Source organism: Pygocentrus nattereri, chromosome 5 (assembly GCF_015220715.1).
Source record: "Pygocentrus nattereri isolate fPygNat1 chromosome 5, fPygNat1.pri, whole genome shotgun sequence".
Classification (NCBI taxonomy): Eukaryota; Metazoa; Chordata; class Actinopteri; order Characiformes; family Serrasalmidae; genus Pygocentrus; species Pygocentrus nattereri.
The window spans coordinates 8,553,890-8,581,634 of NC_051215.1; the positions used below are offsets into that span (position 1 = coordinate 8,553,890).

At 40.9% G+C, this 27,745-nt stretch overlaps 1 protein-coding gene across 2 annotated transcripts in view; it reads right to left on the reverse strand.

Moving 5' to 3' along the window:
- smoc2 (SPARC related modular calcium binding 2) overlaps nt 1–24,793 on the reverse strand; it is a 70,633-nt gene extending 45,840 nt beyond the window's left edge. The window contains exons 1-2 of one of the 2 annotated variants that reach the window (XM_017695368.2): nt 24,277–24,793; nt 8,942–9,104 (exon numbers count right to left, since the gene is read on the reverse strand). In XM_017695368.2, coding sequence (XP_017550857.1) covers nt 8,942–9,104; nt 24,277–24,357 — 244 coding nt within the window. In that variant the 5' untranslated portion in view covers nt 24,358–24,793. The remainder of the gene's footprint in view (nt 1–8,941; nt 9,105–24,276) is intronic. The other variant, XM_017695369.2, reaches the window with a different exon arrangement.
- Nucleotides 24,794–27,745: the final 2,952 nt, after the last annotated feature.

Sequence of the window (27,745 nt, forward strand, 5' to 3'; positions counted from 1 at the left end):
AAACATTTTTATGACTAAATGGAATAATTAATAGAAACATCAAACATTTTTTTTTTTAAAGTATTTTGGGGGGCTTTGTATTTTGTTACCACATGGCAACAGTAGGTGTCAGTGGAATGGCAATCTGCAATCCATACTGTCATCCAGGCATGATCATATATGCATGAATGTTTTACGAAAGGAATATGAAAAAAATATTAATGTATTTATAAAAATATCAAATTGGACTGTAGCAAAATATGAACATCACTGTATCTAGTGTGTTGATTTACTCCCTTTGTATGCATTTCAGATTGCAGTTTCGTAGTGCAACAATTGTATATAAAACCCATCGCAACTAAACTAGTTGCTAATATGAGAAAGACACTTTAATTCCTACAGATTGTGTTTCAATTTTTCAATTGTTGGCGTATATAAATATATAGTGCATTATATAATTATATTTGAAGTATATGATCAGAAAAAAGCATTTCATTTTCACATAAAGCCTTCAGTTTCTCAAGGTAAAAGCTGTATATTTTAATCAAGAAAGGGAAAAAAAGGAAGAAAGTAGTTGATGCCAAATTGTTGCTATATGCAGAAAAGAGTTAATAGAAACATAGCAAAACAAGTTATGGTATGCTAATGTAGAGATTTTAGGTGCAAATGTTGGCTTTTTGCATAAAGCTTTTGGCATAAAATGTGGCCAGTTTATACCAATTTCTTTCTTAGAAACCATTGTTTAAGTGAACTTCCACCCTGCTCGATGTAAACGTGTTAAACTCATTTTTTCCTTTTTCAAGCATTAGTGAAATGTGAACTCTAGGATGGCTGAACTTCATTGGTGGTTGGCTTTCAACACGTCTGGTCTGCTATAGGACGTTGACTTTGTGACAGCTGTGACGATCAGGCTCAGGTTGGGCTTTTCATTTTTTTGGAAGGAATGTGCCTACAAAGGGAAAAAACTCACCAAGAGGACCTGTTGGCTCACTGTTAAGCTATATAAGCAATTTTACTCTTTCATATCTCATAATAAATAAACATAACTGCACTGTAATTATTGTCTGTCTGTTCAAGTACTGCAGATGAGTAAAATATCACTTTATTCCAGCATCTAAAATCATGCATATCGTGCATATCACGCATATCGTAATAACTGTGCATATTGTGATAATCTCCAAGTTTGATTTTCAAATTTAACAGGACCAGTTGGGCCTGGATAAGGTTGGGTTTCTAAGTTGTGGGTTCAGTTAGCATTTGGGCTTCAACATTGTCCAGATTGGTATCCTGGCCACGTTTTGGACTCTACCAACAGCATTTACTGCACAATGTCCACTTCAATCACCATCAATCACCTAAATTCCTAGCCTGCAAATCATATTAGGCTGAGCCCTTCAACAGCAATCAGGCACAGAGAAAATAGCAAATTTAAGTAGATGGGCAGATTGTCTTGGGTTTGCCGTGTGACTGATGTGGCACAGGCCTTTTTTTCCAGAGGGAAAAGCAAACTGTGGAAATGAATTCAGGAAAAAGAAAGCCTCCAGTTCTTATTTGGTAATGTCTGAATGCGTGTGTAAACGTGTGTGTGAGAAAGAGAAAAACAGAGTGAGGAGAAAACTCAAGATGTTTCGGAAGTTGTCAATATATGTGTGGCTGGGAAGAGCACCAACAGCCTTCTCTCATTAGAGCCACATACACACACACACTCATACACACACACACTCATACACACACTCTTCAGTCCACCCCGAACCCCTAAAGTTAACTCTTGGCAGTTCAGTTGTTGCCATCAATTGTTATGATCGATGCAATAATGTTTTATGTTATGATATTTAACTAAAGTACATAACACATTACTTAATTTGATCATTTATATAAATGTTTCATGTTACCATTACCAGTAGCAGTTGGTGGTACAGCCAAAACTGCATGTCACAATATAATATAACACAATTCCTGATGCTTATATACTGTATTAGAGTATATTAATGCAACCATTAGATGCTTCAGTAAATCTATTTTTGTAGGTGGCCCATGACTCTGGACTGTCCTTTCCTTTACTAGAAGCATTTTTAACAACCAAAGTAAATGTGAATGTTTTATCATGCAAAACAGTCAAAAACAAAACTGAACAATGTATAGAAACCTGTATTAATACTGCTTTCTAACACTAGGCCTGCCAGGCCCAACAAAAACAGCGTTACATGTGGTTCTAAAAGGCTGAAGCTATTGTTTGAATTTTCCATTCCACCTTAAATGAAGCGATTTGAAAGTAACAGCTGCACAATTTAAGGTGGAACAGAAACTTCAAATAAGAAGCCAATCTCAGCTTCGTCAAAATTTGTACCTTGATGAAGGAAAAATGTACCTACAGAGTACCTTTATATCTAACAGTGTAGACTGGCTTTTCCTTTATGTCTACTGCCTTGAAAACTAAATAGAATATTTCAGATGGACTAGACAGCAGGAGAGAGCGCCATTCAGCCAAATGGGATAATGTTGGCGTGGTTTGCACTGCTTGTGCCTTTTGTGGTGTATCGGTATAACAGTTATGGCAAAACTCAAAACTGAGGACATATTTCAACCAGTATACAGTTCTGTACTGGTGTACTGCCCATTATTAACCACCAGTAATTATCATGATAGATGCCATAATGAATTAATTTAATGACATGATAGATTATGTTACAAGATAGATGTCGCATCGAGGAACGTTGTTCTTAACGTGTTGGATTATTTGCTGATATGTTTTGTGGCAAAGTGCTTTTGCAAAAACATTGGAAAATTCTGGTTGGAAGGTTTTTCCAACCAGAAGCACTCACAATCACTTCCAATGAACATTGATGAAAGAAATTCATAGAATTTATTTGGAGTTAATTTATTTATATAAAACAATAACTTTAGACTTGTGAAGGCTAAAGCGGCCCTCTGAGAGAGTTGACCAGAGCTATGTCCAGACAAGAGCAGACAACCTCTGAGGTAAGGGGGAGTTGGATGTTGAGAGTTGGTTCTGGCTGGGGCGTGCAAAGCCGCAGAATGAAGCTCCACCAGCCTGCTTCAAAATTCAATTTCAGCAATGACACACACTCATTTTCTCCACTGAGCAAATAGTGTAATACACCCTGCGACTGTAATGCACCCTGAGAGCGGTGAGCGTAGTGGTGAGGTGGCACCTCTTCTGTGGGATACACTGCCCAGTCTGCTAAAACTCACAGAAAGAGAAAGACATATGGGGAAAGAACGATGGAAACGAAGAAGGAGATGGAGAAATAAAGGCAAAAATAGCAATGCTTGGAGAGAGAATGCGAGGGAAAGAGAGAGAGAGTAAAGAGCAGATGATCAGGCTGATGAGGAGTGACAGAGAGAAAAGACAGACAGAGAGAAAGAGAGTGGAAAGAGAGAAGAATGGGGAGGAGAGAGAGAGAGCGAGAGAGAGAGCGAGAGAGAGAGAGAGAGAGAGAAAGAGAGAGAGAGAGAGAGAGAGAGAGAGAGATTTAAATAATGAAGGAAAGAAAGAACAAAAACTTAAATAAAAAATAAATAAAAGAAGAAAGACAGAGGGGGAAGAAAGAGGAATAAAGATGAAAAGAGAATATGAGAGAGGAAGAGAGAGAGAGAGAAAGAGAGAGAGGGAAAGGAAAGAAATGGAGTGATAGAGAGGAAACAAAGAGAGCCATGAGAGGAAATACCAAGAGGAGGGACAGAAAGAAAAGAAAGAGAGGAAAAAGGGAGGAAAGAAAGAGAAGGAGAAGGGAAGAAAGAAAGAGCAAAAATGAAAAGAGCAAAAAAAGAGAAAAGTGAGACAGAGATAAAGGGAAGAAGGAAAGAGAGATATGAGAAGAAAAGAGAGCAAGAAGTAGAGAAAGGAAAGAAAGGGGGAGAGAAGAAAGAAAAGAGAGAGAGAGAGAGAGAGAGAGAGAGAGAGAGAGAGAGAAAGGTAGAGGGAGAGAAAAGAAACAGTGCAAAGAAGCAAAGAGAGGGAGAGGGAGAAGAAGGAAAGAGAGAAAGACAGAGAGAAGAAGAAAAGAAAGGGGCAGAGAGAGAGAGAGCGAGAGAGAGAAAGATAGAGGGAGAGAAAAGAAACAGTGCAAAGAAGCAAAGAGAGGGAGAGGGAGAAGAAGGAAAGAGAAAGACAGAGAAGAAAAGAAAGAGGAAGAGAAAGAGAAGGAGAGAGACAGAGAAAGAAAGTGGGAAGGAAAGAGAGAGAGAGAGAGAGAGAGAGAGAGAAAGAAAGTGGGAAGAAGAGAGAGAGAGAGACAGAGAAAGAAAGTGGGAAGTAAAGAGAGAGAGAGAGAGAGAGAGAGAGAGAGAGAAAGAAAGTGGGGAGGAGAGAGAGACAGAGAGACAGAGAAAGAAAGTGGGAAGGAAAGAGAGAGAGAGAGAGAGAGAGAGAGAGAGAGAGAGAGAGAGAGAGAGAGAGAAAGAAAGTATGTAAAAAGGCAAACACAATGTATAATTTGGGGCACCCGTGGGCTGGAGGTTAGGGAACTGGCCCTGTGAGCGGAAGGTTGCCACTTCGATCGCCAGTACATGACCGAGGTGTCCTTGAGTAAGACACCCAACCCCCAACTGCTCCCTGGGTGCCGTGGATAGGGCTGCCCACCGTTCTGGGCAAGTGTGCTCACCGGCCCCTTGTGTGCGTGCGTGCTCACTAGTGTGTATGTGGTGTTCCACTTTACTTCACAGAGGTGAAATTTCCCCATTGTGGGACTTAAAAACCTACAATATATTGTGAAAAAAAGAAATCAAAAGTGTTTGTAAAAGGTTCTGTAAAGAAATGCTGAAATACTGAAACCCTAACGAAAAACAAAGATGCAATCACTGCTGCACAAAACAAAGATATCAGAGAAGAAGTCACCTAATATGTATCAACAAAATACACATACAGTTATCATTCAAAGAGAGAGAGAGACAGAGAGAGAGAGAGAGAGAGAGAGAGAGGGAGGGAGGCAAATGTATAGATGAGTGAAAGCGGCTGAGAGCAGAGCGAGCTGTTTTATTTCAGCCGGCTGAGCGTGAGAGGACGCTGGCCTGTGGAAGGTTCCGGGTGGATGGGCGGATGAGACAGAGGGACTTTGGAAAAGGATGATGATGACGAGAAGAAAAGAAAGAGGCTCCAAAGTTAGCCTGTGTGGAAAAACGCAAGCAAAGCGTCCAGCGAGAAGTAGAGACGACTGGAAAGAGTGACGGGGCCTGAATCACCTCCACTGAGCTCAGGAGATACCAGCAGAAGTTTGGACACATTTCAGTGAATGAAGAGGCTTTTCATACTTTTTGAACAAGTCATTTTCAGCAGCAAGGGCTCAACAGATGTGGATCTCTTTCAGACTTAATTGAAAAGCATCTCAGGATCTCAAGCATCTCAAGAGTAGGTAAAGCAGCATTTTAGCAAAAGGGGTAGGAGAACCTGGAATAGAAGTTTTGATTTGTTTAACACTTTTTTGGTCTCTGTATAATATTCCATATGCATCTTTTCACAGTTTTGGTGGCTTCTTTATTTATCAAGAATGCACTGTAAAAACAAGGTTTGGCCATTGATATAGGTGATATAAGCAGTTTAGCATTTAGTATCATTGCATAAGAAAGCACAGCGGGTGAGAATTTCAAAAATTTCTCTTCGCAAAAATGAATTAGTACTAAGTATTTATACTTGGTCCGTTCTTGCATAGAAAATAACATTACTCAGATGGGAGGTGTGGGATCCCCCAAATAAGATGTCGCCTTTAAAAACTCAAAAACATAGCTTGTAATGGCAAAGGGTAAAAGGTCTCTCTACACTTTGATGGTTCTTAAGTATACATCCTGAGAAGTATGTTCTAATTATGTTCTGAAATTATGATTACCAGACCTCTCAGCCAATTACAGTCATCTCTAGGTGCTACTTCTTCCATCTTGTGAAGGAAAAACTCTGGTAGGCCTCCTCAAAACAAACCTCCAGTGAAAACGATGGTGGTAGTCTTGATGATTATACTAAGAAATGTTAGAAAGGAATGTGTAATGGTTGACTCATGCTGTCTTAATAATAATAATTTTTTATTCGTTTTATTTAATTTCAGAAGCCGGAAACATTTTATATTAAACTATATGGAAAACCACACTTACAGTGTCAAAACTGCTGACAGGAAGATTTATACTGACTCTAGGGTAAGCTAAACTTTTCTGAGTTACTGTACTTGACTATACTTGATACAAATTATTTTACTATGATGTCTAACAATAAGTGTTACGTAAATGTTATGTAAAATTTGCTGAAAGTTTGTTAGCGTAAAAAACAAGCTACTGTTTGCTTTGGCATGAGCTTATCTGAAGAGGTGGCTTTCGCTGACAAGATCTCCTCATTATACATGAAAACCTGCCACTTTAATATTGAGCGACTAAACAATTTCTTTGTAAATGTGTTTTTGTTTTCATCTTCAAATTGGCCAATTTTGCAAATTCTAAAGCATTCTAGCAGTTTGTAAATACATTCTCAGAAACCTGCAATACCTCAGCTGCTACCTGGGATACATGGCCTAATAACACTGTAGCAACCACCTGGGATACCATAGCAACAGCGTAGCAACAACTCAGGAAACCACCTAACAACCACCAAGCTAGAATATGGAATAAGGGATACCACAGCAACAGTATAGCAATATCATAGCAACTACCCACAGTTACTAGATACGCCACATTAAGGTATCGAAAACAATCAACAGTTTTCAGCAGCTGCTTTAACTTCTGAAGCGTTATTATTTGTCAAGCCAACTCATTTGTTTTTCAGGCCAACTCAACTTTTTCTTTCTATTTATTATTAAGCTACTTGCTATTGTCTAGAGATATTTAAATACCATTGACTTTAAAATATGAATATTTTAACAGGAAAAATGAAGCTGAAATTCAACTTTTCCAAAAATGTATAGTGTATAATCTTTAGTGAATCTATGACTCGATGTCTGAGTCAGCCCAGTACTTTTTGCTGAGGAAAAAATAGGAAAAAAAGGAGAAACTGCTTCTGAAATTTCAACTGCTACTGTAGAAATGACCTTTGATTGCCCCCAGGCACACTCAAGCTCCCCCTCTCGAACCCTGCCCTCTGTCCACCTCCCTTATAGGAGCTCTCTCCTCCCTCTGCTCAGAGCAGAGGAGCGCGAGACTGTCTCACAAGTACAATACCACTGTTATTAGCTTTCACGCATTGCACAGAAATCGCTCTTTTTTTCTCATCTGGCTTTCTCTTCGTCACTCGCGCTTCCAGCAGCTGGGGCAGTGCTGGTACCATGACATCTCACTACCTGACTGAACTCATGACAAACTTTCTGTTTGCCTCTTTTCACAAAACAACCGATAGAGTCACCAGGAAGAGAAGAGAAGAGAAGAGAAGAGAAGAGAAGAGAAGAGAAGAGAAGAGAAGAGAAGAGAAGAGAAGACAATGGACTGAAGAAAGAGAGACGAAGACAGAAAAGGAGTGGAGAAGAGAAAAAACTAGAGGAAAGACAGAAGAGAAAGTGGTCTTTGAGAGGAAGGGAGAAGAGGTGGACAACAAAGTAAATGACGAGAACCTTCCAATACAATGAAGGAATCTGTGGCTCATTTGACCTTTGGCCTTACTCAGTAGTGACGGCCACTTGTAGTTTCCTTTGTCTTCCTATCTCTTCCTGAGGCTGTTTTTTATGAATGTCAATGAACCTATCAGTGCTGCACAGCAAAGGAGCATCACTGAGAGATCAAGATTTTTAACCCGAATCTAGAGCTAACATGGAAATCCAGTTTCTTAACATGGACAAATCCCTTATATAACAAAGCTACAATGTACATTTGTAGAAATTCATTTTGCACATAGATCAGTTTTTTGTATCAAACATCTCTGTTGATTGATGATATAGACACACTTAGAATCCACTAGGTTATTTATAGACTAACATCTCCTATTATAGTGAATAATAGTGTGAATCCAAGGACAAATAAGACTTGATATTACTGTCAAAAATGACACTGTGGTGCAAAACCCAAAAGTTTGCAAAAGCAAAGGCATTCTGGCCTAAAACTAGCATTTAATGCGTTATTTGATTAATTTGAGGTTTACTCTACACTCTCAGAAAAAAAGGTACGACACTGTAACTGGGGCAGTACCCCTCTTGTCACTGTGGTGGTACCCTCAGGGGTACATCCCAGTACCTTTAGTCATGGAACATAACTGTACCAGAATCCATTAAAATGATACTTTCTAAGCTGTACTGACTCCACACCTCCTGTCTCGCCTCCAGAACTTTTATTTTAGTGTTCTGATTTAAAACATTTGGTTATGAAAAGGTACAAATATCTACTTTTCCACTGGGAAAAACTCATGTAAGGTACACCATTGGACCTTAAAACTACTGTTGTACCTTTCAGGGTACACTTACATTGTTTGTACCTTGATGAATGAATCATGTACCTGCATAGTATTTTTATTTCTAGGTGTACTTGCAAAATGTAGCCCAACTACTACTAGTAGTAGTAAACTACTGCAGCACTGCTGTAAGAGGTGAGTAGGCTTGCTTATAAGAGATGCTGCAATGATAACATTTTTTTTTCATTTTGGCGAAAGTGCCCCTCAGAAATAGGCCTGACACTGTAAAGTAATTAAAAAATAACATTAAACATAAAAAAAACAGAAATTAGAATGAATGCCAAATACTAAAATAAGGACATGGGTGTGAGGTGATCTCTCTGCCCAGATATCAATATTTTATGACAATATTTAGTTTATGTTTCTTTGTTCCGTCATTAAGTTCTAACTGTCTTCACAAAGACACATGAAGCTTCATTAATGCACTCAAAGTGCAAAGTCAGGTGAGAGATTGCACTTTAATTCCTCTCAAACATGGACAGTCTGTCCACCTCTTATTGCCATCCCAGAGCCCAGGGGATCAATTATCCAGAGATGAATTTAAACGCTGACCCTACTAAGGTCACAGAGTGACCTCAGCACAATGCTAACCTTTGCACGGTCCTCGGATGACCTCCAGCTGGGGGTCGCGACACTTGGCTCGCTGGAACTCGCAACGCGAGGAGAAGGTCCGGCCATCGGATGCACACAGAGGCTTCCGCTGAGCCCCGGAACAATCCATGTTACACTCCTTGTCCTGCTCGACCCGTAAGAACTAGAGAGAGCGAGAGAGAGCGAGAGAGAGAGAGAGAGAGGAGAGAGAGAGAGAGAGAGAGAGATTTAAATAATGAAAAGGATGCATTCTACTGTTTTAACTCCTAGACATGACGTTTTGGTGCATATGTTAGATCAGATCATTCTCCATTTTTGTCATTTTCCAGTTGTTGACATTTGACATAATTTGAAAATGCCTTGTGTCCTTTACATTGTGTGTAAGTTTCATGATGAATGGATCAAAATAAGCAATGACTTTGAAAAAGTCTGGTTCAATTGACTTACACTAAAAGTAAAGTGTGTTTTTCCTTCTCCTGTAAAGTTATCATTTTGGAGATACGAGGTTTTGTTCCAACAACAGTGATACATACCAAATTCTGGACAGTTAACGACACAAAATACACTGGACTTTACTTTTAATGGCTGGTAAATTAAGGGGGTATTTTGGAAACAAAAGGTTTTATTCATTTCCTTTTCTTAATGCTGACAGTCTTAATTTAATCAGTTTTGTTCATGTTATTTCTCAGGCTGAAATGAAGTCTTGAAGGGAAATTCCACCAATTTACAATTTCCCCATAATTAAGAATCTAAGATCTAAACAAAGCTATTCAGTGTGGTTTGATGTGAATCGTTCACTTCTAGTGAAACGTACCGAGCCAGAGTAGTTCAAAGTGGTGGTGACAGGAACCAGAAGCATTTACAAACTACAGAAAGCTACAATCCAGAAAGCTTTCACATGAAATGGTCATGAATAGGCTGCCTGATGCCAGAGGCATTGTTTTATGATAGTTTTAAGACAGTCTTTTAGTCTCAAGCTTATGTTTTTTCAGCGATTAATGGTGGGGTGGTACATACAGGGCAAAATGGTTCCCTAAGAAAATTTATTTTCCTAGTTTACAAGTGTTTCACCATAATTAACTTTAAACAAAAACTCAGAAGACACATGTAGATTCTCTGGTGGTTTTGGGTAGTGAATAGAACAGCTTTATTTGTGTTGTATACATCATGACCCCTGGTTTCTATCACCGCCACTGTGAAGAAAACTGAGTCTGTAAGTTTCTCTACAATGAGCTTTTTCACATCAAAACACTCTGAATAGCTTTGTTTACATCTCAACAACTGAATTATGCAGAAATTTTGAAAAATCAGTGGAATTTCCCTTCAAGTCGAGTCACAAGCCACTGACTCAAGTCCCCATCTTTGCCACACCATCATTAATGCACACAAAGGATCCATGCATCCGTGGGTGTGGGTGTGTGTGTGTGTGTGTGTGCGTGTGTGTGTGTGCGTGCGTGTGTGTGTGCTGTAGATGATTCCCTTCCGCTTCATAGAAAACATCAGATCAAAATTTGACAGCTGCAACAATAAAGTGAAAACGCAGGTGGTTTTTGACTGCTGTTCAGTGATTTCCATGGTATGACTTCAATAGCATTCAAAGCATGCCCTCTCATTCACTTACAAATTTACATTCATTTCCTGAATAAATCCACCCACGCAGAGTTCTTAAACACACACACACTCTGCTGTCAGGGCCGTATCTGCCTTGTCTTGTCTGGGAAGTGAAGCTAAAGAGGTTGGCAGGGTCGCGTCTGACGTCTCTTCATGCTTTTGTCTGTCTGTCACTCTCACACCTGTGAACCACCCTGTGCACACTGACACAAAGGGCTGTTGACTTAGTGGCTGAATGCTGAGGATCGTCTATGTCAGCAATTCTCTGTCTCTCTCTCACACACACTTTTATATCTATTCATCTATCTATCCTATCTATCTGCCCCCTTTCTCTCTATTTCACATGCACACAGGCATAAGCACACATTTGTTTTTATACAGTGTCAGGATGTGGGGTCCCATTTTATTAACACATAAAGGTACTTACATATTTATAAAATGACTCTTGTCTGAACAAAACCGCGTATCTCCAAAATGGAAACTTTACAGGAGAAGAAAAAACATACTTCACTTTTAATGTAAGTCAATGGAACCAGACTTTTTTCCAAATCATTTTGGGCCATTTCTTTTGGTTGGTTTATCATGAAACTTACATACAATGTAAAGGACAACAGGCATTTTCAAATTATGTCAAAAACTGAAAAATGTCAAAAAACTGAGATTCCAACAGCAGCGATATACAACATGCGTTATATTTATCACCCGTGTCAGAGTAAAACCTGTAAAACCAGAGTAAAAATATACAAGTAACTTTACAGAAGAAGCAAAAACTTTCCAAACTTTCAATCTAACGTAATGGAGCAATATTTTATTCTAAGTCTTTTTGGACTATTTCTGATAGTCTGTTCATCATAAAATGCCGACACAAGGTAACCAGCTACTAGTATTTTCAAATTATGCAAAAAGAAAGGGGCAAAAATAGAAATACAAGGTTTTGCGGCAACAGTGACAAGAAGTAACCATGTATAGGCTATATGATAATATGTATATGTGTGTGTGTGTGTGTGTGTGTGTGTGTGTGTGTGTATATATATATATATATATATATATATATATATATATATATATATATGCAAATATTTAGCCATCCTTGACCAAATTACAAGTTCTGTTGATTTTCGAAGTAAAAAGCCAACTGCAACAAAGATTCTTCTGCAAATGGTAATCCCCGATTACTTTAAATTGGTGGTGTCAGAACAAAACCTCATATCTCCGAAATGGTGACTTTACGCAAGGAAAAAACATACTTTCCTTTCAATGTAAGTCAAAGGAACCAGACTTTTTTCAAGTCATTTTAGGCTGTTTCTTTTGGTCCATTCATCGTGAAAATTACACATGAAGTAAAGTTCAACAGGCATTTTCAAATTATGTGAAACACTGAAAAATATCAAAAATGGTGATACAAGGTTTTGTTCTCACAGCAGGGAAATGTAATTAACTTACAAGACGGGAAAAATGGTCACACTATAAATAAAATGTTTTTTAAACATTAATTTGAGTTTAAGGCCCAGACACACTGCCAAGACGGCCACTATGTTAAGAGTCTTTCTTAAAGGACTGTACCTATATTATTTAAAGACATATATTTGGATACCTATTTATACAGTATATTATATTTGCCCCATATGTATTATATTTGTGAGTACCTATTAAATGTGGCCCAAATGTATTCAATATATGTAAGTATTTATATTCTTTATACATACATAATAATGGCCCGTATGTATAAGTAAATACATGTATGCAATGTTTTCTAAGATTAAGCCTAAGCCTGACTTTAACCTTGCACAACTGAGCTTTTCAATATCTTGTTGTTTTTTTAAAAAGGACACACTAATTTGTTAATTCCTACCCACAAAGCCTCAGTACAGAAGCTTAGGAGCTTTGCCACAAGGGCCAGATTTACCTGAGTCATAAATCAGAGCTGAGGAAAAGAGACACTTCATATCCACATAGTGAGTAAATCATTATAGGCCCAGAGCGTCAGCTATACATGACAGCTTACAAATGATTTTGTATGTTTCTGTAAGTGTATTTGCACCTGGCAGAGGGGTGTGGGAGGGGGTTCGGGGAACAGGCTGTCTGTCACCCCTGGCGATGGGCGCCGGCCCTCCTGTCATCGCCGTCTATAAATCTCAGGTGGGTTTTGTGTAAGAGAAGCGTGTATGAGTATGCATGTAGGCTTTGTATGCACATGCAGCAGAGTTAGAACCCAGGGGGCTGCAGTAATGTTGACAACATTGTTCCCTCAGTATGAGGCTATTTACAGGGAAATATAATTAATCAACAGAAAAGGCTACAATATATTTTGAGTGCAGTGCTGGGTCACGTTCATTTGAGCTTGGTCTATCTCTGTCTTCAGGAAATTCTCCACTATTGTTTGCAACACTTGAATCCAAAGCTATTGAGAAACATCAGATATGTGAAAAAATGTATTTCATTCTTTATTCTTCCTGCTGAGGATAAAGTCACCAGGCACTTTTACATGAGCACCAGAATGGAAACTAGACTATGTCGATGCTATTTTTACCATTATCACTTTGTAAAGAGTCTGCGGAGGTAAAACGTGCTAGTTAGGCAGCTAATGCTCATGCATTTATGCTACCACTGTTCCACTTCTTTATCCTTCAGTTGTGAATTACTGGTTACAACATTGATGTGCAGGTACAAAATAAGACAGGTTCAAAGCCATTAGCAGCAAAGCCAAGTGTTTCTGCCCTTCATTTGCTTTTGAGCTGACAAACTGCACTTGTTTGATGAGACGAAAGGAAGAAGAGTGAAGAACACGGACAAGAACATGCTAATTTTGGCTTTGGGTGAGTAAGTGACCCACTGTGTATGTGGAAGTCATCCGTTATCTCAATGGACTTCTTTTCCTCTCTGCTTTTTTCCACTCTATCTGAATATAAACTAGGCAATAAAAGAACAATAGGCCTTCTCAATTCAAGCTCCCTCTTTCACCCCAACGCCCCCTCTCTTGCCTTTTTTTTTCGAGCTTTATTTCAGAACGAATGAATATTAACTTGCGAATGAAAGCGTCTCCTTTCCAAGTGCATTGGGGGTCTATCTGTTTGGAGCTCTGTGTTGGAACTCCTGACTGACAGTGTCCCACTGTCTGGGGTCAGCAAGGCCCCTGCCCCTACCCCCCCTCTCTCTTGCTCGATCTCTCGCTCTCTCCCTCATCCTCCCCCCTCTCTTCTTCTCTGCAGCTGTGCCCTCGCGCCCTCTCCACTCAGTCTTTCGCGGCTCTACTGTCAGAGACCTCGGCAGGAGGTGAGAATGAGTTGTCAGGACGAAACCAGGCCGGGATCAGCTCCAGTAAAGAGTGACAGCCCTGCCACTGCCAGTGCTGACACCAAATCAAGCTCATCCACTCAGACCGTGGTCGAGTCCCAGTTATTCAACACTTGGCATCCAGAGTTCTTGCTTTTATCAAGTGATCTGCACACATTATCCCTATTTGTTCAGCTCCACTGGTTGTCAGCATCCTGTCATGTAAGTTACCAGTATCATCTAAGCACTAAGCATGGGGTAAGGTGTCATATATCCTCTCAAATAAGGTACAAACTTCTACTTCTAACATTTAAAGCCCTTGCAAGGTCTCACTGTTGCAAAAGTCTACTGAACTCCTTCATCGTCACAGTCTCTTTCAGTTTCTTGCAACCCTAGATGTTCTAGCACTGGACTTCTTGCAGTACCTTATGCAAGACTTTCATCAATGAGTGGAAGGTTTTTAAACCCCAACTCTGGAACTCACTGCTGCAATCTCTCTGGAACTGCTCCAATCTCCAGATTCATTAAATCTCAAGCGTAGACCTTCCTCTGTGCTTTCATTAATCTTTTATCTCTGCATCATGTTTTTTTTCTTTCTGTCCTGATTTGAAAGCCAACAATTTATTGCAGGGGGGATAGTGGCCAGAGCAAACCACAGTGTTTCCACAAAAGCAATAATGGTGCCCACAGAGTCGGACACCGAGCCATGGCCACTGCGGAGCTCAACCGGTCAGGGACCGTCAAGCCAGACCCAAAGTGGAGAGCAAACCCAGACTCAAAGCTACGATGTGCCCATTCACAAACTCAGAGGGATTCCTGAGCCACCCACCATGACTGTCAGGCATGATCTTTTTTACAGCTTCAACAGCTGGTCCCAGACATCCCAAAAGAAAAGATGAATGGACAGCTGATCCTGCCACCCAACATGGACAAACTGGTGCATCACAGCAGACAGGCCATTGAGAAAAGGATGACAAGAATAACTAAGATAACACAAAACTAGTCCAGAGAAAGGAAAGAAGACACTATGGATGAGTTAGGGTTAGTTCAGCTTCTCTGAAAGACTTCTCTGTAGGACAATCGCATGGCTTTCACTGACAAAGAGTCCACAGGAAGGGCAGATGAATGGAACATTTAACTGAATGAGATGTCAAGGTTTCCTTTATTCTATATGTGGTTAAGACTCTTCAAACACAACATACTGCCGTTGAATAGGCATGAAAAGCCTTTTGCCTTTTTTTGGCCTTTTGAGTGCAAGTTAACCCGTGATGTTCTTACGCTCGGGTGATGAATGTCTTAGGAAACAAGGGTAAACAGCCTCTATCATGACATCCCACTAAGAGCTCATAGCTAAAGTGTGTGTGTGTGTGTGTGTGTGCAACAGAGGGCTGGGGAACGGTCTTGCTGGCATTGATCTATCACCACCGGCAACTTCACATGCCTCCTTCATGACTTATGGCCGTTCCCTCCTGCATACAGCCGCAGAAGCAGGACAGCCAGAACAAAGTGCGAGAAAAAGAATCATGTGTCATGAATTCGGAGCTTTTTCAAGTCCTCCCCAGCTGCCTTGGCCTCTGTGTTTTCCTTTCTTGCTTTGTTTCTTTCTTTGATTTCTCCGTTCCTCCTACTCACTAAAGCTAAAGCACTCCAGAACTCAGCCATAAGGCTAAAATGAAAGGGGGGGTAGGCGATCCCAGAGAAGTGTGGGAGAGAATTAGGGCCACAAGTGGGACAGAAAGAGACAATTTTTGACATATTTCTTTGTCAGGGACCCACCAGCACACAAACCCCAAATCTTATTACCCCCTCCAGGCAGGGAAGCATTGTAGGCCTGAAAGCTGAGATCTGGAGGCTGACCCCCAGTGGAGAGAGTATTGTGCAGGATTATGGGCTGGGTAGGAACAGGGGGCCCTGGGGCCTGCCCCCTTCCCCTCTTCTCCTACTCCAGAGGGGCCCCTAACACCCCCCAAACACACCAGCCGTGAGGGGTCAACGGGGACCCTTACAGAAAGCAAGAGAGAGCTGGTGCGGATGTGTGAATGTGTGGGATGTCCTGGTGGGGGTTTCCTGGGATTCAGCTGGGAACCATTAGTCTCCAGTTTGGTGGAAAGGGACGAAAGTGACAGGCTTTAACCAAGCTATCAACTCGGTCAAAAAGGATGGTGTTTAATTGGTGTGAAAAGATTCAAGAAAAAGATGGATAAGGGATGAGAAGAGGAGGGGAAAAAAGCGATAAAACTCTGCCGGCAGCCATGTGAAATGAAAGGAGATGGTCTTCATTTGCCAGCACAGGTGCAGGTCTCACGGCCTGAATTAGCCATGCCTGGATTTTGTCAGATATGCATAAAAGGGAAGAGGTGTTTGAAGAGGTTAAAAATGGAAAATCACACATGGGTGAAAGAAGAAACTTTATAAGTTTCCGCCAAAGTAAGAAGACAGCCGTGAGCTAGTCAAATACCAACAATGGGATTGAAACAATACCACACGTTGCCTCTTGCACAGACAGATTGCCACAAAACACAACAGAATCCATCAGGCTTTTCTTAGAATTTGGAGGCTTTCTGACCAGAATAACCCTAATATGTCTTTCTTCAGCTTACAGAAATATAGAGACATTCTTCCCAAACTTGAGTCATACTGCAGAAAATATTTGTTGAATGTGGAACTGTGGTGAAATATGTGGTCTCAGCCTTTAACAGTAGAATTTTTTTGCAATAATACCACTTGTAGCACGAAGCAGAGACAATTTTACACCTTGGACAAGGCATACTGTGCAAAGTATGATGTACTGTTTTCTATAAAAATAGAGGGATGCATGAATAAAAGTCAGGCTTGAAAAATGGCTGCTTCTATGGGTGGGAAGCCTGAAAAAATATGGTGTTATCATCATACTATACAATACAATACGACTCTTTTGCATCATTTAAATATATAATATATTGCTATACACACACACACACACACACACACACACACACACACACACACACACACACACACACAGATCTTCGAAGCTGCTTATCCTTCTGGGTTGCAGGGGGAGCTGGAGCCTATCCCAGCAGTCATTGGGTGGAAGGCTATATTACAATAAATTGTGATTTATTACTTTTGACTGGAAATGATTCCTAAAAATGTTCTTATATATTACATTATTTTGTTGATCAAGACAAAAAGGAAATAAAATATCAATACCTGGGTTTCCATGTGGAGATGCTATTTTTAAAGCCAAAATATCACTATATTGTACTCAAATGTTCTCTCTGCTATTATTGTTTTCAATTATGCAATGTGGTATTGTCCATTTTTTAGACAATAGTATGTCACACAGTGTAATAAACATAAGCAACTCCATTTGAAATGACTTAGCAACCTGTGATTTGAGGCAGCTTTGTACAATTTGCATGATGCTCACTGGTGGGTTCCCATTACTTAATTACTCAGTCTTATAGCTCCAGTGCAAATCTAAAAAAGCCAGCATCAGACCACTTGACTGTCTACATTTGAAATAAAGGGAAAATAGTATAAAGTTGACCTTCATAGGCAGCAATTAGCAGAGCAGCAATGCACCCCACAGGTCTGAGTCCCAGCAGAGCCACTTGCTCACAGTGCCCAGCTGTGTAAGAGAATGCATCTGCCCAAACTATCATTGGAACCTAGAGGTCAACTCTATCCTTGTGCATGTCCTTGCTGAGCTAAGAATGGCCACCACCCAGATAACATCTGGTCAGAGTTGGTCCCTCTGTGGTTCTATTCCATTGATAGGTGGGTTAAAGGCTAATAGATAAAAAAGATGGGCTAAAGTCAGTAACTGTAACCCTACAAGCTGTGTTTCTAATACACCTCAGTGCACATTAGTGATTCAAATCATTCATATCAGCATAAGCACAGCGAGAAATAAATCAGAGCTGAGAGATGCGCTAAGTCACTGATAACTAGAGTTTATTTGGCAGAATCTGTGTGAATGTGTGCATGCGTAGGTATGAGTGCGCGCAAAAATACAGATGTGCGTCTGTACAATGCAACACTGCCTCCCACATTCCTAGCTGCCTGCCTGTAAGCAGGGAGTGAGTCTGGCTGACCCTTCACCCGCAGCTTAACTACCCATGGCTATTTGTTAACGTTCCGTTCTGAGGCATCCCCTGCGTGCCCGAGAAATAATGACGGTGGGGTCAGCAGTCGGAGTGCTGGCCTCTAAATCACACCACTCAGAGGCTGACACCATGCATACCTCTGCACTCTCATCCTGCACTGTGTTAACAGATCACAGACACATCTTATGCCTAAATTTTCACACCGATTCTAAATAGCAGAGATGATTTGAGAGCTGTTATCAGGTACCACAATGAGGCCAGTACTAGTAGAAAATGTTGGGTTGGATATCGGTAGACATCCTGTAACAAAACTAGCTTGAAATATGACACACTCCACTGTGTGATGTCATGATGTTAACTGTGTATCTCCTACTTTGACTAAATGGGTAGGGCTCAGCGATATGCTGCCTATGCCAGTGTACATTTATATTGACATACTCTGGAACTGCATTTTAGGTGTCAGCGATGTATTTGATCGAGATACACGAGAAATAGCATTATATAGTGTGCATTTTATATAGCATGACATAATACACACAAAATAGTGCTCTTGCCAAGTGATGGACCCTTTGGATTGTTCTGAATAATTCAAAATCGATAGAAACTAATTCCAATACTCTGAGGCTCTACTTGGTGTCATTTAAAGAGAAGAAAACAGAATAAACAGCCCAATTCAAACAAACTGTGTCAGGTTTGTAACGTCTGTAGCACAGAGTATCTGCATTCAAAAAGAACGAGTTCATTAACTTTATTAATGCAAATTAAGTAGCATCAAGTACCGTGATACAGTGATATGCAGTCTTCGGACAATATCATTATCCTGAATTATAAGAGTATCACCTAAACCTAGGTAACAGAGTGTTTAAGTAGTTGGAACAGGGTAGACTACTTTTAGATGTCCATTTTAAACTTTTAAACACCCAGAAACCACCCGTGCGCCCAAAGTGTTATTACACACATCTATAACCTAAGAATAGCTCAACCAGTTTGCACTGAAGTCACTGTCGTTACTGAACAATAAGCCTTAGTATGTAATAAGCTTACGATTTTAAGTGAAGTGCTTCAAAATAGCTCATGTAGTTTGCTAGTATACTGATACTATCCCAGTACTGCTATCAGTTTTTGGAAAAGATGTCTCGCAATTATCTTGACTATCAAAGAACAGTATGATGAGTCAGCTTCTCTGATAACATTAAAAAGCAAGCTACAAAATTGCGTCAGAGGTCTGTTGTGGCATTCTGTCTCTCCTCAATTTTCCCTCCAATTTTCAAATGCCGACTATGTCCCTGGATAAATGTAGGCCTTTTTTTAACCCAATTTACTCATGTCCAATTCCACCCACTAGCTCTGAACTTTATATGACATCATTGGACAGCTCAACATGCTTGAAGGAGAACATAAATGGCCAATTCTGATACATCAGCTAATAGACACCTGCACTGGCTAGCGTCACAGTGAGTGATGGTGGAGGGGGACCAGAATTTTGCTCTCTTGAACTGGCTGTGGCATTGACATCGATCAAACTTGATCAGCCAACTATAGGGCCCATGCTTAGATAGTTAAGCGACTACAGAATCCCAAGTATTCTTATTATTAGGGCAGTCATGGGCTGGAGGTTAGGGAACTGGCACTGTGACCGGAAGGTCGCCGGTTCAATCCCCAGGACTGACAGTTCATGACTGAGGTGTCCTTGAGCAAGACACCTAACCCCTAATTGCTCCCTGGGTGCTGTGTATAGGGCTGCCCACCACTCCAGGCAAATGTGCTCACTGCCCCCTAGTGTGTGAGGGTGTCTGCTCACTAGTGTGTGTATGTGGTGTTTCACTTCAAGGATGGGTTAAATGTGGAGGTGAAATTTCCCCATTTGTGGGACTAATAAGGGTCACTTAACCTTATAGTGGCATTCCTACAAAGGAACAATGGGTTTATCCCTTTTTTGTTCGATTTTACTGAAGGCCATGAAATTAGTGTCATATTCTATTTGTACTTCTAATGTAATGAGTCTTTCCAGTAAGCACTGTATAGGTGGATCAAGATGGAAGCTTTTTAATCCAAACAGCTGTCACCAGTTTGGTCTGTTGGAGGATCAGCAGTGTTGAAACAGGGAACTCAAGAAAGTAACTCTCCTCATTACTGTAAAATTGGGATTCCCTGGCACAGGCATGTGGCCAAGGAACCTGCGGGAATTCGGTTTACCTTCACTCGTTCCTGACCATGTCCCGGGCCGATTTGTACTTTCGGCCCAGCAAATAACGGCTTCTCCTATGCGTGGCCCCACGGGTGCCCTCGAGGCCACGCCGTTATAGGCCCTCATTCACGGCTGCGCTGCATAGCTGGCAGCGGGTGCCAAGTGGAGAAACATTGACAGCCACTGTATCTCTGGCCATGGTGCTAACAAGTCCCATCAGCACCGGTCAGACGCGCCAGGCGAGAGCCCCATGGGCCTGTCCCGCTAGCCGCACTGCCCCCGACCCCTCCCCTCGCGCCCCCGAGAGACAAAACCGCAGCAGAGCGCTGCCCGGCCCAGAGAAAAAGAGCTCTTCAGGCATTCCATTAGAACAGTCAACACACAGCTGGTCTGCCAGGACTGACAGAATCAGACTCAGCTCCACACATTCAGTTAAGCTGTAGAGGGAAAGCACAGACAACACAGGCAAAAAATAAACAAACCCCAAGATTGCGTTCACCCACTTTGCAACCTGTGCAAATACAACCGGCTAGAGATCTCTGAAAAGGAAACAATCTCAGCTTTAATGTAAGCTAATGTAACATGATTTTATTCCAACTCATTTCGGATTTCTCATTTCTCTTGGCCTAGTCTTCATAAAGTATTCACACAATAAAAACGCACAGCTACTGTTTTCAAATGGCATTAAATCAGTTAAAAAAAAACTGAAAGCCACAAGTTTTTGATATGACAGCAGTAAGACGTGGGAAAAAAATGCACCAAAGCCTGCAATACACAATAAATCAGATTATTAAAAGACTGAATATACAGTACTGTGCAAAAGTCAGAGAATGGCTTTAGCGCTTTTATATATAAGAAAAGGAAAAAGTCAAATGGAAATAAGAGAAAAAAACAGGACTTTCCAAAACTGAGGTTCAAAAAATGATTAAAAGCTACAGATAAAACTGGACTTCTATCAACCGTGCAAGACCTGGTAGAACCAAAAGTCCCCATCATAAAAAAAAGCTCTGCAAGCTTTCATCTTCAAGACAGAGGAGAAAATCAAGCCACTTCAGATCTGAAAAAATCCACAGATGTTTCTGTCCATCCTTCCACTGTGAGAAGACCACTCAACACTATGAGTCTGAAAAGATGTGTAGCTGTCAAAAAGATCTTACTACCAAAAAAAGATTTGCAGATCAAACAAAGAAGCTGCTGGTGTTCTCAGGACAATGAACTGACCACTCCATAGTCCACCATTCTGATGCTGTTTGGGATTTTTTTGGATTGTGAGAAGCAGAAAATGTAACCAACTTCTATGACTGAACTTTGGAGGTGCTGAGAAATATCCCTGTAGGTTCCTTTGAAAAGCTGAAAGCCTCCTAAAAAGAACAGAAGCTATAATAAAGGCAAATACTTGCTGTTATAAAAAATACATACATACATTTATTCACTATTATACTTGTTGGTTTGGTTATTTATATATTAATTTTTAAATATATTTTATGCTTTTTTGTGATTTTGGAAAAAAAAAACAACAACTTAAAGGCTGTTTTTGACTGAAAATGAAGCAAACCAAAGTTTGGTCTCTCCAACTATCTTTTGCAGATTTTTGTGATCGAAAAGCTGGGGATCTAGTCATTCTGTAACGTGTTACTGAATGAAACACAAAAATGTGCTTTCCCATTACTAGGAGACACTTTTTGCATTTTCAATTTCACAATCAAGAGTTAATGATGGAGACAGATTTGAGACACTGACCAGCATGCGCTAGTTTACAGATACCAGTCAACACTTTCATTCATTTTGTCCTGAAACTGAATCAGGAGGCAAGAAATCAGAGCCCCCTCCTCCTTTTTCTTAGCAAACCGCCCACTCTGATGGCCCCAAACGACATGGGTAGAACTGGTGTAGCGTAACCCTGGAAGCTGAGACTTATTACTCTGTTCATCACATACAACTCATTATAAGATACCACCCCTCCTACCTACAAACACAAGTGTGGTATGGATTGAAAGTTTGGAACCCCAACTTTCAATAGAATTTCTTGTTTCGCTCTGCTTTCTCACAAGCGAGAAACAATTCATACCGACACACTTTTGTTATCACTAGAGACAACTGCAAGTTTATATCATGAGCAAGATACATAGAATAACACATCAGCTTCCTGTTGGGATGCCTAACAAGCACAAATATTGACCATTTGCAAGCATTTATGGATTATAAAGTGGACCATTTCCTTTTCCTCTATTGACACATTTAAAAACTTGCTGGCGTGCAGAGAGGATGGGATTTGGTTTTCCAGAAGTGGCCAGGCGGACTTCTCCACAAAAGCCCGCTCTGTTAGCTCGGTCCATGCTGACTGGCCTGTCTCTGGTGGCTTTATCCCAGCAGGCCAGGCCAGAGGCACTAGCTTCAGGCTAATGAGGAGCGGCTTCCCGCAGCCATCGAGTTTAGGCCTGTGTACACGGGCTGAAGTCCACGCCGAGATTACCCGCAGGAGCAAGTTACATATTTGGCAACACTGTGAATCTCACGCTGTTCCCTACCCCCGAGCAGGTATGCCAGTCAAAACCGAAAGGGGGTTTGTACTGACAGTGCACCTGTGATTCAGTATATGCATATGCGTCACCCTTTCACAGAGAAAGTTCTCAACCTAAGTTCTATGCTTGACTGTTTTCACTCACTGTTCAGTTCTGGTGATCTGAAGAACTGCTCAGTTTGAGAGTTTTTACAGGCCAAACTTTAGTGTTTGCAGACTTTTCCCTGTCTTTCACAGGCCAATGACAAGCCAAATGAACCTGACTTTCAGCACCTACATAACAACTTGGCAGGCAAATTGGTTCTCAACGTTTCTGCCAGATTCAGTAGCCTAAAAATAACATTCTTACAACAACATGAGCCTGCCGAAGTGTATAGCCAAGGTTACACAATGTTCGTTCCTCAAGAACACTGTGAAACAGGGTGCGACTCTACGGCCCTCTGCAGCTCCAGCAAAGTTCACTCTCTCACAGCAGCAGATGCCAAGGCAAGCAAAACAGGTGTTGGGTAAAAATAGGTTAGAGTTTTAGGCTGCTGAGCCACTTTATGCTAGTTTGCTGCAAAGTCTTGATTGAATACAGTCTTCATTGCCATCAGCAGCAGCAGCATAAGAAATAGTAAATAAGCAGATTTTGAGCTAGTTCCAACTCTATATAGCTCTATATAGAGCTCACTGCATGCTTGAATGGTTCTTTGCATGGTGAAACTGTTCTTTGGATTGATGAAGAATTTGTTGTATGTGATTCTATAGGGCCCCTTTTTGGAAATGTTCTAGATAACTCTATATAGAGCTCACTGCATGCTTGAATGGTTCTTTGCATGGTGAAACTGTTCTTTGGATTGATGAAGAATTTGTTGTATGTGATTCTATAGGGCCCCTTTTTGGAAATGTTCTAGATAACTCTATATAGAGCTCATTGCATGCTTGAATGGTTCGTTGCATGGTGAAACTGTTCTTTGGATTGATGAAGAATTTGTTGTATGTGATTCTATAGGGACCCTTTTTGGAAATGTTCTAGATAACTCTATATAGAGCTCATTGCAACTTGAATGGTTCTTTGCATGGTGAAACTGTTCTTTGGATTGATGAAGAATTTGTTGTATGTGATTCTATAGGGCCCCTTTTTGGAAATGTTCTAGATAACTCTATATAGAGCTCATTGCATGCTTGAATGGTTCTTTGCATGGTGAAACTGTTCTTCAGAATGATGGAGAAGGTGTTGCTTTTTGAAAATGGTTGCATATAGCACCAAAATGGGTTCTTCCATTGTTACAAGCTTAACATTGTAACAGTAATAGAACCCATTTTGATGCTATAAAGAATTATTCAAAAAGGTTCTATATAGAACCTATGAAGAAGAATCATAGACATAACCATATCTCTGTCTAAAGAACCGATTCTATGATGATTTGGTTTTCAATCTCTAGTAAGACAACAACAACAACAACAACAACAACAACAGCAACAGCAGCAGGTTCAACAACACCATTCACACTGGTAAATATGGGCTTCATGAAAAAAAGAGCAGAGCAAAAAAATCGAAATAAAAAAGTTCATGCACAAAGACATTATTAACCTGCACTATGTAATATTATTATTATTATTATTATACAGCCTAATAACAATGTTATAAAGTTTTCCGTATACGCACCGTGAGCGCGGAGAACTTGTGCGCGCGCCCCGCGTGCAGCAGCAGGCAGAGCAGCGCGAGCAGGGAGACGCGCGCGCGCATCCTCACCGCTCCTCTCAGGTTTTAGCCGCAGCTAAGAGCCGGTTTCGTCCGCAGGGAAGAGCGCGTTCCTCCACACTTTTCTCCTTCGCCCTGAGGTTTTTCTTTACAAATCCTCCCTTTACTCTTTTATCACTGTCGCTGTCGTTCGGTGAAGGCGCTGGTTTTATCCGTGGCTCGACAGTTTCTCTGTAGTTCAGTCTACTGGTAGCTTCTGCTCTGAGAGGTGCTAACGCTAACGGTAAGTCTCCTCAGCAGGCTGGTGAGATTCCCCACTGGAGTGTCCTGACCCTGTTCCCTCCTCAGCGCCTTCGGTCGGACTCTTGTCTTTTTCTCTTTCTTTCTCTCTCTCTCTCTATCCCTCCCTCTCTATATCCCTCTCTCCCCCTCCCCTCCCCTCGTTTGTCAGCGCTGATGTCTTATCGGATGCAGGCAGAGCCTTCAGCCCTCGGGGAGGCGGGGTGGTAAGTTTGGAAGGAATCTCTCAGATGCTGGTAGCTAAAGCAAACACCGCCGGCTAACGCTTTCCAAATGTCTCTCTCTCTCCCTCTCTCTCTCTCTCTCTCTCTCTCTCTCTCTCTCTTTCTCTCTCTCTCTCTCTCTCTCTCTCTCTCTCTCTCTCTCTCTCTCTCTCTCTCATCTTTGCTTTCCTGTTCCTTTCATCAAAAGACCTAACTATCTTGTTCCTCTCTTTTATTAGCCAGCTCGCAACTGCATACACCGATCAGCCATAACATTAAACCTCCTCCTCGTTTCTACACACACTGTCCACTTTATCAGCTCCACTTACTGTATGGGTGCACTTTGTAGTTCCACAGTTACAGACTGTAGTCCATCTGTTTCTCTGTATGATTTGTTAGCCCCCTTTCACCCTATTTCTTCAGTGGTCAGGAGCCCCAGAGGACCACCACAGAGCAGGTACTATTTGGGTGGTGGATCATTCTCAGCACTGCAGTGAAGCTGACCTAGCCTGTGTTGGTGTGTGTCGCACTGGTACGAGTAGCTTGGACCCAGTAGTGCTGCTGGTCCTATGGGGGTCCTGACCATTGAAGAACAGGGGAAAGGTGGTTTAACAAGTTATGCAGAGGAACAGGTCATTGTAGACAAAGTGCATCTATATAGTAAGTGGAGCTGGCAAAATGGACAGTGAGTGTAGGAACAAGGAGGTGGTCTTAATGTTATGGCTGATCGGTGTGTACGATGTATGATGCTTTGACTTCACAGCGAGTCTCAAACCGTTCCCTAATAGACATACAGTGCACTTTCCTAGAACAGAAGCCGTTATTTCACTACTTTACCAATGCAGTGCATTATGTAGGGAGCTGTCTGAGCGCCAAGACCACATTAAGCAGATGGGGCAGTATCTGGAGGCAGAAGTCATTATGTCACCTACACGGTTCACTATCTTGGACTTGTGGTGGACTATTTGGGTCTAAAAGCCTTTATATAACTTCGGTGCTGCAGCCATTTGAAGTCCAGATGTCTCCTAATGAATGTAAAGTGCACATTGGGATGCAGACGTCATTGTTTCACCTACATACTGCGCTATTTAGGTGTCAGAGTCATTATTTTACCTTGGTGGTGCAGCCATCTGAATCCCTGATTATACCTATATATAAGTGCACTGTTTGTATGCTGAAGTCATTATTTCACAATGCAATGCACTATATTGGACATAAATATGTATATATACCATTATTTTACCTACACTGTACATCAAAAGGAGTAAAATGCTCTTCTGGGAAGGCTTTTACACTAGATCTTGTAACACTGCTGTGAGGATTTGATTGCATTCAGCCACAAGAGCATTAGTGAGGTCAGATACGGGTGTTGAATGATTACTTCTGGCTCACAAGCTCCATTCCATTTATTCCACAGATATTGGGCTGATCTCTTCAGAGAACGTAGTTCCACTGCTCCAATATTCCACGGCTTTGTGCCCCTTTAGCAGGTGCTTAACATAAGGCATTGGACATGGTGACCCTAGGCTCATGTGCAGCTGCTCCAGTGCTTCCCATTATTCTGGCAGTGCTGTGTGCTGAAGGCCCATGTTAGCAATAGGAGCATGTTAAAGTAGCTGAGTATACATGTTAAAGTAGCTGAGTATACATGTTAAAGTAGCTGAGTATACTCATTGTAAGGTGAGTCTGGATACATTTGGAGCCGTGTAAGTAACTGCACTGTGTGAATGTAGAAGCTAGTATTTCACTGATGTACAGTGCTGTAGGGTGATTGAGATTTGGCTTTGTTCAAGCATGTTTGGGCCACATTATTCCTTCTTTTATGATTCCTATGAGACTGAAAGCCTTGGTGGTAGACCAGCAACCGTCGTCTTCATCACCACAGTCTTCTGTGTGTACCTGCACACAAATAGTTTAGGCTTCAAATTCAAAATCACGTGAAACTGTACTCTGGGATGTTTTTGACGATCAGAGTAACATATGACATTGGTTAAAGAGATTAAAGCAAGACACAGTCTGGGGCTCATGGCTTGAGAAGCACTTAGCTTTAAGCCTCCATCTGGACTTTTTGCTGTTTTGTCCCATGAATTCGAAAGTGGAAATGAATTCAGGGTCTACTGAAGCATTACTTTCCATTTTAATAATACAATTCAGTGATAAAAATGAAAGTAAGCTTAGGAGAAAACAGAGCTTATTCACATGCAGAGGTGGGCAGTACGTAGTTGCAAGTAAAATTCTGAAGGATTTCTGCTTTCGCAAGTATTTTCAATGTATAAAACTTTTATTTATTCACTTCGTGTTCACATACAGTATTCGCGTGTGGAATTTCTTTTAGTTACATTTCGTGGTCACTTCTGTTACGTCTGAGGTTTACCGTGTTAATTTAGACTAATAGTGCATTGCAAATAGAAGAGCAGAGCATAGCAAACTTCAGGTCTTAAGCTGATAGTTTCAAGATTGACAGCAGTTCGCAGTACTTAAATATATTTCATTAGCCTGGCACTTTTGTACTTGTACTTCTTTTTGGAAAGGCATTGTTAGAACGTGAAGTATTGAATTAAATTTTTTCTGTGAATTTTCCCTGTCCTGAGTATAAATGATAATATTTTTACTTAATCTGAAGTATTTTTGAGTAAAGTCATCTGTATGTTCCACTTCAGTCCACAGGTACCTCTCTGTTTTTTTGGGTGGTGGTAGTGGTTGGTGAGCTACAGCACCTGGACTGCTTTGTTGTTGCCCACAATTCTCACATTCAAGCTTTATTATTTCATTTTAGATGAAAAAAAACAATAGTGCCTAACATCATTTGCTTAGAGATGTTAAATGTCCACTGCAATTCCATAGGGAACTTTTTTGTATCTGATTTTTTGGGTTTTTATAGCTACGGTTTTTCAATGTAATTATTATTTTATCTATAACAAAACTACCTG